Genomic DNA, 13,005 nt, shown 5'->3' on the forward strand with positions numbered 1-13,005 from the left:
CATACATGCAGTCTATCAGGTCCATATACACAGAGCTACCTGGTTTGGCACTCAGCAGGAAGACGCTCCACCACCAGTAAGATCCTGGCAACATCCTTCCCATCCTCCAGCTTCTACCTACCCGATGGTGATGGGTGGCCTATAACCAGCTTATAATGGCTAACGTTGGCCACCCACCATCATCAGGTACGTAGCTACTTCCATTGTTCTCTTGCCTCCAGCAAGATCACCACACACCAACTAAACATGCAAATGCTCTGGTCCCTTTTTTAAACCCGCCTCCACAGAATCAAATGGTTCTGCCAACTACGAGCACCACAGTCCATCTGTTAGTGTAGAATTAAATAATAGTCTTCTGTGCTGCAGTCTCTGCAATTCAGAAGACAATTAAACTTTTTAAGCACTAAAATCCTACTTCACTGCAATTTGCAAATAAATGGATAATTCAAAGTTTAGTGCAAAAAAAATTGATTCATCAGGAAGACTGAACTGCTAGAAAACATTATGTAATTATTTCCTAAATTCTATATCAATGTATAATTGCTTTGAACAAATCCTGATAAATAAGATATGAAGGGTACATGTAAATGTTAATGAGTACAACTCACATGTTGCAATGACATAAACTGCTCCTTTCAGCATATACTTCAGCTCCTTTTCCCTTGCTACCTCAACAGCCTTGGTAAAGATTCCTTCCCAACTGTAAAGCTTCAAAAGCTGGAAGACAATTAAAATATAGGTTAAATAAGAACACAAATACATTCACGTAACTCTTCCTAACCTAAAAGTTGGCAAAAACAGTCTGGTGCAAGGCATTTGAAGGAAAAGGCAACACATAAAATATAATTTTGAGTGGCACTCAGGTGGTCTTTGGAACAGAATAATTATTTAATACACTACTAATTTCTTTAAATAGACCAAAGAAGAACAAAGAACAAAAGAAAAGTACAGCACAGTAAAGACCCTTTGGCTCTCCAAGCCTGTGCCAATCACGATGCCCTACCTAAAGAAAAACCTCTGCCCTTACTTGATCCATATCCCTCTATTCCGTCCCTATTCACATACCAATCCAGATGCTTCTTAAATGTTGCTAATGTGCCTACTTCCACCACTTCCTTTAGCAGCACATTCCAGGCACACTCCACATTCTGTATGGAAAACTTCCCCCACACATCTCCCTTAAACGTTCCCCCTCTCACCTTGAACCTGTGCCGTTGTGTAATTGACACTTCCATCCTTGGAAAAGGCTTCTAATTATCCACCCAATGTCTCTCATAATTTTTGTAGGGCTCTATCAGGTCTCCCCTCAGCCTCCATCTTTCCAGTGAAAATAATTTTACTTTATTCAACCTCTCTTCATAGCCAACACCTTTAAAACCAAGCAACATCCTGGTGAACCTTCTTTGCACTCTCTCCAAAGCTTCCAAGTCCTTCTGGTATTGTGGTGACCAGAACTGCACACAATGTTCCAAATGTGGCATTACCAAGGTTTTGTTTAGCTGCAACATGATTTCTCAACTCTTGTACTCAATGCCCCGAATGAAAGCAAGCATGCCATATGCTTTCTTAATCACCTTGACCACCTGTGTTACCACTTTTAGGTAACTGTGGACCCGAACGCCCAGATTTCTTTGGTTGTTGATGTTCATGAGGGTTCTGCCATTTACAGTATAACTGATACCTAAATCTGATCCTCCAAAATGCATCACCTTGCATTTTTCCAGATTAAACTCCATCTGCCAATTACACACCCAAGTCCCCAAACTATTTATATGCTGTTGTATCCTCTGATAATCCCTGGCACTATCAGCAACTCCACCAATCTTCGAGCCATCCGCAAATGTACTATCGGACCATCCACATTTTCCTCCACATCATTTATGTATACACTACAAACAATAGAGGTCCCAGCATTGATGCCTGCAGAACACCACTAGTGACAGATCTCCACTCTCAAAACACCCTTCCACTGGTACTCCATCTTCTATAACCAAGCCAGTTCTGTATCTATCTAGCCAGTCCACCCCGAATCCCATGTGATTTTAATTTTTCTACCAGTCTGTCAAACACCTTACTAAAGTTCCCTCATCAATTATCTTTGTCACCTCTTCAAAATCTCAATCAAATTGATGAGACATGACCTTTCCTGTACAAAACCATGCTGCCCGTCACTAACTAGTCCATTTTCTTCCAAATGTACATATATCCTGTCCCTCAATATCTTCTCCAAAAGCTTCCCCACTGCTGATGTCAGGCTCACCAGCCTATAATTTCCTGGATTATCCCTATTTCCTCTCTTAAACAAGGAAACAACAGTGGCTATTCTCCAGTCCTCTGGAACATTGCCTGTGGTCAAAGAGGATGTGAAGAAATCTGTTAAGGCCCCAGTTATTTCTCCCAGTGCCTCCTGCAGTTAACTAGGAAAGATCCCATCCAGTCCCGGGGACTTGTCTACCCTATTGTAATGAGGGATACTCAACACTTCCTCCTTCGATAGATTGACATTCTGTAGAGCATTCACACACCTATCCCTAATCTCAACATCTGTCATGTCCTTTTCCTTGGTGAACTGATACAAAGTACTCATTAAGGATCTCACCCACTTTCTATGGCTCCATGCATAACTTTCCTCCATTGTCCTCGAGTGGGCCTACTCTTCTTCTTGCTATCCTCTTGCTCTTAATATATGCATAAAAAGCCTTAGGATTCTCCTTGACCCTACCTAATAATGGTTCAGTTGGTAATTAATTATCACACATATCAAAGAACAAATTTAAGTCATGATCCTAAGGAAACTGTTACCTAGATATCATCTGAAATCAATTTTCTTCCAAAACTAAACTTACTAACACTGCAATAGGAGTGGGACTCTAGAAGCAGTTCAGCAGAAATTTACTTAACTCATTTCTGGGATGAAAGGCTTATTTTGTGGTGAATGGTTGAACAGTTTGGGCCTATTCCCATTGGAGTTGAGAAGAATAGGAGGTGCTCTTATTGAAACATGCAATATCCGAAGGGACCTTGATAAGGTGAACACCAGGAAGAAGTTTCCCCTTATGACACAGTTTAAGAATCTGAGACCTCCCTTGTAAGACAGATGAGAATTTTTTTTTTTAAGAGGACTGTTAGTCTGTGGAATTCTCTTCTCCAGAGAGCAATGGAGGCTGGACCATTGAATTTATTCAAGACTGAGTTAGATAGATTTCTGACAAACAAGGTAGTCAAGGGTTGTGGGAGAAATCAGAAAGGTGCACTTGAGACCACAACCTGATCAGCCATGATTTTATTGCTTTCCTGCTCCTAAGTCCTATGTTCCTATGATTCTGGAAGGACCAACTGAATAAAGACAATGCAGGCAAATTAATCAGATTGCACCTTCATGATGTAATGAGGAGCAGTTTGCATTTACATGATAACATCTTTCACAACCTTCTTTTACAGTCAATGGAAAATTGCTATAATACAGAAAATATGTTTGTAAGACATGGACCAATAAATAGCAATGAAACAAATGGCATGGCTTTTTCTTTTAAAGGTATCGGGTGGGGAATATATACAAAGAACACAGCACAGGAAACAGGCCCTTCGGCCCTACAAGCCCGCACCGCCCATTTTAACATTCAGTGAGTGCCTCATTCCAATCCATATGACCCCAAGAAAATCTTTGCTTCTCCTTAATTATACTATGCATCTTTCATCTCCAGAATAGGGTTGATTGGGTATCTTATACAAAAGGCAGCACCTCAAACATTGCAGCGCTCCCTCAGTACTATATCAAAGTGTCAATCTCTTTTTACATGCTCAGGTCTCTGGAATGGGGCTTGAATCCATAACCTTCTGATTCAAGAGGCAAAAATGCTACCACTAAGCCAAGGCAAACATCTGAAGTAGGACCACAGAAACATCGTTTAGCTCAGGAGCAAGTTGAGAATGGTGCATAGTACAGAGAAACAGATTAAAAAAAATACGAACCAGCTGCACAGTCACCTTTGATTTGCAATTAGACAGTGTTCAATTCAAAAGGTCTTGATAACTGTACAATAGTTTGTCCAGAGATCATGCAAATGGGACAGGTCAGTCAGTGACAATCAAGGAACATTAAAAAAGCATGTGACAATTATATCCCAAACGTGTTGAAAACAATCAAATTTCAGGCACTCTCCTTCCTCCCCAGAAAAAAACAGATCTAAAATTGTAAATACTGAATTATTTGTTTCTCACTTCTACCATCCAACTCAACACAAGCCTCAATGTAAGACTGAATACAAAACTATTCCAGGTGTACAATGTACTTCTAGAATTCAATTGGGTACTACACTGTAGCATTTGAGGGCAGAAATGCACAACCTATTAAAAACAACTCGCAATTTAAGTTTATTAAAAGTTCTGGATTCAACTATCATAGAATTGTACATACAGTAGGTGATCATTCAATCACAAAGATAAAAAAGTTGAGTTCAAAATTCACTACTGCAATGAGATACAAAACTTCTGTATATCTTTTACACAAAAATAAATTTAGGAGGAAGAATAAATGAAAATCCAATGCAACCCAGAGACTGCAATCCCACTTATTCTTCACAATGGTCAATTTTACATGATTTTGGTTAAAACAAACATGATTAACAATGTCTGAACAATAAAAAGCTGTGTCACATTACTCCAGATTATCAATTTACCAAAATCCTTTTAAGCAGCATAAAATTCTACAGCATACTATATTTGGCAATTTATCCCGTAATGCTCAGAATTTTGTTATCATAAATCAAGGCAGCATAACATGTCTGAATTTTCCAAAAAGGGCAAAACAATATGTCATGATGCATTAATTCTATGAATTCCAACAAGAGATTTCTCAAAAAAGTTGACTACACATTGTGACATTGTTGTACAAAGCAGACAGTTAGCTATTATTAGTACTATTGGACGATATTAAACTTGTTTTGCGCAGTTGGCAAGATAGTTTGAAGAGTGAACAAATCACCAGATAATTTGACACTTTTTAAATCTTATTTTCTTAGTTTGAAAGTTCTATACAGTTGAAAAGTATTTTAACCTTTGTACATGGTTTACGGTTTCTTCATAATTTAGTATGAAATGTTCTAATCACAATACCCAAAGCATTAAAAGATAAATGTTTAGTCAGATTGTTTCAAGCTTTGAAAGCTCACATTCCAGAATTTAAAGCATCCATCACAAGATTTATCATTTCATAAGCTATATCCTTCAATAGATGTCATAAAAAATAATTTTAAATATGTAGTTAGTAACATAGGACATCAATTTCCAGGAAAATAATCATCCCTTGGAGCTCCTACTTGGAATTGCTATATGATGGACATCGCTGCTAGCAAGTTCAGTCAGCCAGCCCTTCCCTCAGACCCCCAATCAGACTTATTCACAGCCCTACCCCCTTTTTCCACCTTGCATGAACTTGCCTCCTTGTTACTGGGATGCTGTAGCTCCTCCTTAGATAGTACCAATTGCATCCGGACTGCTAGGGAGGGCAAGCTATCAGCCCAGGGGATAGGCATTAGGGCCTCAGGCTGGAAAGTGCAACTACTTCCATCATTGCATGCTTGGATGGCACCGGAGTCCCAAGTAAGCCAAACCAGAGGTGGTGCAAAGCAGCAACTGTTGCAGAGGGTGATATTTGGTTGCATCCACGGTGAGCTGGAATCTTCCCTCTGATTGTTTTGATTATTTAAAGTGAAAGGTTTTTTTTTATTTGTAGTGTCCTTCTCCTATTAATTAATGTTTGAATTAAGTTGATTTTAGTTGGTTTGTTAGTCAATTTTATAAAATAAAATCTTGTCCATTGGTTTTCTTTCCATTGGCTTTGTGGAGATTCCTCTTATTTAGTTATTGGGAATCACACAGGTGTCATAACAGGCTTGTTAGATTCTATGTTCAACATACAGAGCAACAATCCAAAACTCAATACAATATCGAACCACATAGCAAAAACTATAGCATATAGAGAAACTTTTAATCAAACAGTGTAACCCAAATCTTCAATACATGACACAAGTGGAGGCTGTGTGGCAGGCTTCCCACTGGGTGCCACAGCCTCTGCGTGTCTCTGTTCACTGGATTTCTGGCATCACCAGTTCCATGCCACAAATTATGTTAGTGTGTATTTAAATATCATCAGTGGGCCTGGGACTGAAGTCTCTGGGCCTGCTAATGTCTCCAACCCCCCCACTCCACCAGGAATGTTTCAATCCAGCTCTCCACTAGTAGAGAGCTGGCAGCCCGACCCTGCTAAATTGAAGGGGAGACCCCCGAGGGTCAGGGATAATGGAGTGTCCCAGGGCATTGCCAGCTTGGCAATGCTAGCCTGGTCCTTTGGCACTGCCCAAGTGATGTGGCAATGCCCAATGATGCATCTTGCCTGCCAGGCATTGGGCAATGCCAAGGGGGCAGGGTCAGTGGGAGCAGGAGATCAGTAAAGGTGAGGGGTCCCACTTCCACCCTTCTGCACTTGGGCTTGGTGACAGAGGGAGGGAGGGAGGCCAGCAATTTGGTCTGACCACTGGGGGAATTCAGGACTGCCCAGGGGGGCAGGGTGGGGGTGTAATTCAGGTGGTCAGTGGGGGAGAGGTCACATGGCCAGTGACGTGGGGTCATGAGGCTGGCCAGCAATTAGGAGGCCAGCAGTGCAGGCTATTGTGCATGAACTGATCTCTACTATGGCAGATCAGCACATGTACAGTGGCCTGCTCAGCACTATGCTGCTGGGCTCTACAGCAGGAATAGACCCACTGACAATTTTTTAAAATGATATTCATGCTTGTGCACTCAGCAATGCACGGAGTGTGGAAAATACATTTTGAAAATCCCGCTGAAAAAAACCCAGCAAAATCTACTTCCATTTTTAAGCAATTTCAGCACTTAGAATTTATTTGGGAGAATCCCACCCACTATTTCTACATTACAGGCATTAATAGATTATGAATTTAACATGTTTTAAGTGCTTCATTAGGAAATGGAACCATGTTAAGAAACAGAACTGCATCTATATCTTTCCATCCTGCATCTTACAGTGTTGAATTTGGCCAAATTTATGAGTTGTCTTGATTGCTCTCGACATGATCCTGATAACCAATTCTGAAACTGGGTAGATCATAAAAGGAATTTTCCAAATTGAACCCGCAAATTTTAACTCTTGTTTGTGAAGTCTGAGCTAAATGACATGAAAGCCGTTGTCATGCAATTGGTACTGAGGACCTAAATTCAATCTCAGCTCAGAATTTAAGGCTTTCAACTGTGTCATGTCGGGTAATTGTCGAACCTTATGAGAAGGGGCAAGCACTTATGTGCACACCAACATGAACTTACATCTAGTAGCATTAATTACATACTGTTTTACCCACACCACTCACTGAAAGTATCAAAAGTCTTCTGATCCCCATTAGCTTCACTCCACCAATGCCTCTACTTTCTCAGAAGACTAAGGAATGTTGGAATGTCAGCTACGACTCTCGCCAACTTTTACAGATACACCATGGAAAGTATTCTTTCTGGTTGTATCACTGCTTGATATGGCTCCTGCTCTGCTCAAAACCGCAAGGAACTACAAAAGGTTGCGAATATAGCCCAATCCATCACGCAAACCAGTCTCTCATCCATTGATGCTGCTTACACCTCCCTCTGCCTTGGCACACATTCAGCTGCATGATCTCATTATTCCTAGCCATGCTGTTACTAGGCAGCAGCCCAGAGAATGCCAAATTGGAGGCCCTGCTCTTCAGCTTGGCCCCCAACTCCCTGAATTGCCTACGTACATCCCCCCTGCTCTGCCTTCCTACGTCCTTCTCTCCTATGTGTATAATTACTTCAGCCTGGTTCCCTTCACCCTTCAAAATTCCCTCTATCCTCTCTGACACATCCTGTACCCCTGCTCCAGGCAGACAGACTACCATCCTGGAGTCACGCTTCTGTCCACAGAACTACCTATCAATTCCTTTAACCCTCCCATCCCCCACCACTATCTCATTGCCAGCCCCCTTCCTTCCCTCTGAAGCATTCTGGTCCTCCTGTCTTACCTTTTGTACCCCTGTTGATGCCTTTTGGGGGGCCAATGGGGTAGTCTTTGGACCAGGACTATTCTTCTTCTTCTTCTGCTTCCCCTTCCTAACAGTTACCCACCCATCCCATCCCCCAGGCCCTGGAACCGCGACTTGACCATGGTTCCTAGCCATTATCTCCTCCTTCTCCCTGACCAGAAATGCATCCTCTAAACACAGCTCTGAATTGCCTGACCCGGGCCCTCAAACGCTGCAGCTCTAAACACTTGATGCAGATGTGGGCCTTCGGGAGATGTGTTGTCTCCAGGAACTCCCACATATGGCACCTAACACAGCTGAAGTGTCTCCCCACAGACCCTGCCATGTACCTGACCACCCTTGGAATTATGTATACCGAAATGGAACACAGGAAAGATGGAACCAGTAACTCACCTTGCCTAAGCCTACTCTTGCCTACGCCCAGCAAGCCAAAGCCCTTATAGCTCTCACTCTGCTCCCAACTCACTCCGCTGCCCGCTGTCTACTATTGCCTTCTTTTTATACTCCCTGCTCTCCCTTCCCGACTAGCCCCTCGCTTAACTTCCGCTACGGAAATAAAAAGTACTCAAAAACCCCGCGAACCGGAAATATAGCCAAGACCTTCCAAAGGAAAATCAAACACTCACCACAGCCACCAGGTACACTGCTCTGGAGATAACATATCAATGACCCTTGCAACTTTTTTGCTCCCGACTCTACTATTTACTATGCCAACTGAGTTACTGTCATTAGCAAACTTTGATTCATTCCTTCATCCAAGTCATCTATAAATATTGTGAAAAGTTGAAGCCTCATATAGATTCATGAAAGGTACCACTTGTTGCATTCTGCCAATTTGACAGCATGTTTATAATTCCTAATCTCCTTCCGCCACCTCCTAACCAACTGGCTTCCAATCCTATACACTTCCTACATTGACAATTCACGTACAATACTAGTACAGTACCTTTTCCACAATTTATGTTTTAAGATAAATTTTTCAAACTGAGTTTGATTGATAGGTCAGCTTGAAGCTGTAAGATTCATGCAAAACTGTCTTAAAGTGTTCCCTTGGCCCACACCATTCACACCACAATAATAAATGTTACAAAAACCAGAAAGGTTACCTTGGACTATGCAATTGATCACCTTGAAATTATTTTTTTAAAATTCTGCCAGCTATCTCCGTGCCATTCAGCAAGATGGAGCTCCCCCAATTGCTAATCTGGCAGTTAGGGTAAATGTCTCAATAGTGACTGCACAAGTTAGGGACTCCCATTTGAACAACCCTGTCATCACAGGGTTTGAGATAGAGCATATATCCTCCACTGTTGGCAGACCAGCTCTCAACAATGGAGTAGACAGGCAGGAATCGCCAAAATTGAGGCCATGTGTATTCAATAGAGAACCTGAAAGATTAGCAGCGACTTATTTTATAGAAACTCTGGCCTACTACAGAACTAACAGATGCAACAGGTTTACACATAACATCAATCACTTCAAAAACACTTTGCTCCAAAGTTTCAAACCATTTAAGGAAGCCATAACTTGAAATGGTTCATTTTGCAGTAAAATTTAAATAAAGCTTTAATTCTTTTTAGGCATGTGATAAATTAAGAATACAATTACAAGGAAAAATAGTGACAACACATAAAATAGTTGCAGTCTTGTTGTCAATAACTAATAAATCAAGGTTAGATATGGCATTTTCAATCAAATATGTTTACATTATGAATTTGGAAAGCTTATGAAATACATATTTTTCCCCGAGAATTATTACTTTGTTCATTTACATGTTGGAGTTTATCTCTTAACTTTGGCAACTTTCCATCTGGAAGGATCATTTTGTGGAAGCCTTCCAAGAGTTGAGTGTAGGTAATTGCATGAGAGGCCTTAGAAGGAGATTGTGTTTTATTCCATTTAATGTTTCACATTTTACAACGGCTTTCATTTTTCCCACAAAAAATACATTCTGATCAAGAGATAAAGTCATCTTTTGTAACGCCCAGTTAATGAGAGCAAGGAACAGTACATTACTCCCGCTGTCAGAATTTAGCAAACACTGTAAAATGTGAAAGCTACCAAATAACTACTCAACAAACATGAAATAGTTTGCTTCTATGACATATTTTTCAATTGATGAACAGTATCCCTGGCTCCTACTCCATCAAGTCCTGTTTCTGGCAATGCGGGGTGGGAGGGGAGCGGATAGAGGTGTGATGGGGCCTAGTTGGAGAGAATCTGAGAAACTGGAGAAATCATAGAACCCCCATGCAGAAAGAGGCCATTTAGCCCATTGAGTCTGCACCCCACTACCCTATTCCCACAACCCCGTATATTGACCATGGCTAATCCTCACCTAACCTGCTCATCTTTGGACTATGGGAAGAAACCACAGCACCCAAAGGAAAAGCTCACACACAGCGAGAACATGCAAACTCCATGCAGTCATAAAAGGACATTTTTACTGCAAAAGTGACCTGATATGCCTGTGCCTAACTGAACTAAATTAATAACCCATCTGCTTAAACCTTTTGCTTGCGATCTGTGGACAAATAGCAAATTTACAAATTAAACAGTCGCTAGTCAGCAGGAATGGCGAGACCAACAGCGTGGATTCCTATACAGCCTATTCAGGTACTGTAAATTCTGGATTTCAGCATTAATGAGTTGACTAGAAATTTCAGTGCCATTGTGGCCCTCAATATAGCAAACTTCTCAAAGTTTCCCATTGTTGGGAGTTTAAGGCTTAGGATAATGATCTCTAATAATATAAATTATATTTCAAAGCCATATGCTCAACCCTGTCATTCAAATAATGTTGATTTTTTGAAAAGGTTCTCACATAATACCATAACTAATGAGGCTGCCATTTGGCCCCTCCAGCTAGATCCACCATTCTATAACCTGATTGTCGCCTTAGCTCCATTTCCTTGCATGCCCACATAAACTCCAACTTCCTCGTACATCAAATCTGTCTAATTTAGCTTTATTTATATTCCATGACCCAGCCTCTACTGCTTTAAAGGGTAGACAATTCTAAAGATTAATGACCATTGAAATATCCATCTTAAATGAGAAACTCCTTTACTTTAAAACTTTGGCCCTATTTCTAGATTTCCCCATTGGGGTAAACATTCCCTTAACACCTACTGTGTCAATCAGCTTCAAAATTTGATTTGTTTTAATATGTCACTCATTATTCTTCTAAACTCCAATGAGTATAGGTCCAACCTGCTCAACCTTTCCTCATGGACCAAATCCGCTATACCAAGAATCAATCTGTTGAACCTTCTTGGAACTGCCACCAATGAAAGTATATCCCTCTAAGTAAGAAGATCAAAATTGTACTGGTTTAGTCCCACCAATGCCCTGTACAGTTGTAGAACTCAAAAAATAAAACTCTTATAAAACCCTACTCTTATAAAAAGACTAATATCTTATTTGTATTGTTAATTTATTGCTGTACCAGCATGGTAGTTTTTTGTGATTCACATACCATAGAATTCTGCAGATTCATAAGAACATAAGAAATAGGAGCAGGAGTAGGCCATCTAGCCCTTCGAGCCTGCCCCGCCATTCAATAAGATCATGGCTGATCTGTCATGGCTCAGTTCCACATTCCTGCCCTCTCCCCATAACCCTTAATCCCCTCTCTTATCAAAAACCCATCAACCCGCGTCTTAAAAATATTTAGCGAGGTAGCCTTCACCACTTCAACGGGCAGAGAATTCCAGAGATTCACCACCCTTTGAGTGAAGAAGTTCCTCCTCAACTCCGTTCTAAACCGCCCCCCCTTTATCTTGAGGCTGTGCCCCCTAGTCCTACTGTCTTTTTTGAGCGGGAAGAGTCTTTCCACCTCTATCCTATCCATCCCATTCATCATCTTATACGTCTCAATGAGATCTCCCCTCATTCTTCTAAACTCTAACGAGTACAAGCCTAGTTTATTCAGCCTCTCCTCATAGCTCAACCCCCTCAACTCCGGTATCAGCCTAGTAAACCTCCTCTGCACTCCAAGTTTTAGCAGCAGGAGTAAATCATGTGGCCAATCAAGTCGACTCTGTTGTTTAATAGGGTCACAGCTGATCTTCTGTTTCAACTCCACTTTCTAACACACTTCCCATGTATCTTGTTTCCTGGAGACACTAAATATCTGTCTATCTCAGTCTTAAATATAATCAATTATGAATGACCACAACCTTTTGCGACAGAATTCCAAAATTTACAATCCTCTTGAATGAAGATTAAATAATAAATAATGTTATTTTGTACTAGAGTCTTGGAGGTTTACTGTATGGAGTTAGGCCGAAGGGTCTGTTTTGTCTATGCCACCTAGTTTTTACTATGAAGCTAGTCCCAATTGCCCGCATTAGGCCCATATCCCTCTACATCCATCTTACCCATGTAACTATCTAAATGCTTTTTAAAAGACAAAATTGTACCCACCTCTACCACTGCCTCGTTCCAGACACTCACCGCCCTCTGTGAAAAAATTGCCCCTCTGGATCCTTTTGTAACTTTCCCCTCTCACCTTAAACCTATGCCCACTAGTTTTAGACTCCCTTACTTTTGAAAAAAGATATTGATTATGTAGCTGATCTATGTCCCTCATTATTTTATAGACGTCTAAGTTCACCCCTAAGCCTCCTACGCTCCAAGGAAAAAAGTCACAGTCTATCCAACCACTCCTTATAACTCAAAATTCCTCCTGAATACATTCAATAAATTTCTCTCCATCCAAGCCCCTAATACAATGGCTGTCCCAGTCAATGTTGGGAAAGTTGAAGTCCTCTACTATTACCTTCCTACGTTTCTTGGAGCTATCTGTAATCTCCTTATATATTTGCTCCTCAATTTCCCACTGACTATTTGGGGGGCTGTAGTACAATCCTATCACAGTGATCTCCCCCCTTCTTATTTCTCAGTTCTACCCATAGAGACTCAGTAGGCAAAC

At 41.0% G+C, this 13,005-nt stretch overlaps 1 protein-coding gene across 6 annotated transcripts in view; it reads right to left on the bottom strand.

The window, feature by feature from the left end:
• Nucleotides 1–13,005, bottom strand: part of LOC145346612 (ATP-binding cassette sub-family C member 8-like) — a 212,764-nt gene that overhangs the window by 152,124 nt on the left and 47,635 nt on the right. For all 6 annotated transcript variants that reach the window (XM_080194086.1, XM_080194087.1, XM_080194084.1 and 3 more), the window contains one exon: nucleotides 609–717. In XM_080194086.1, the coding sequence (XP_080050212.1) occupies nucleotides 609–717 (109 nt within the window). The remainder of the gene's footprint in view (nucleotides 1–608; nucleotides 718–13,005) is intronic.

Source organism: Carcharhinus amblyrhynchos, chromosome 8, assembly GCF_965287045.1.
Source record: "Carcharhinus amblyrhynchos chromosome 8, sCarAmb.v2.hapA, whole genome shotgun sequence".
Taxonomy (NCBI): Eukaryota; Metazoa; Chordata; class Chondrichthyes; order Carcharhiniformes; family Carcharhinidae; genus Carcharhinus; species Carcharhinus amblyrhynchos.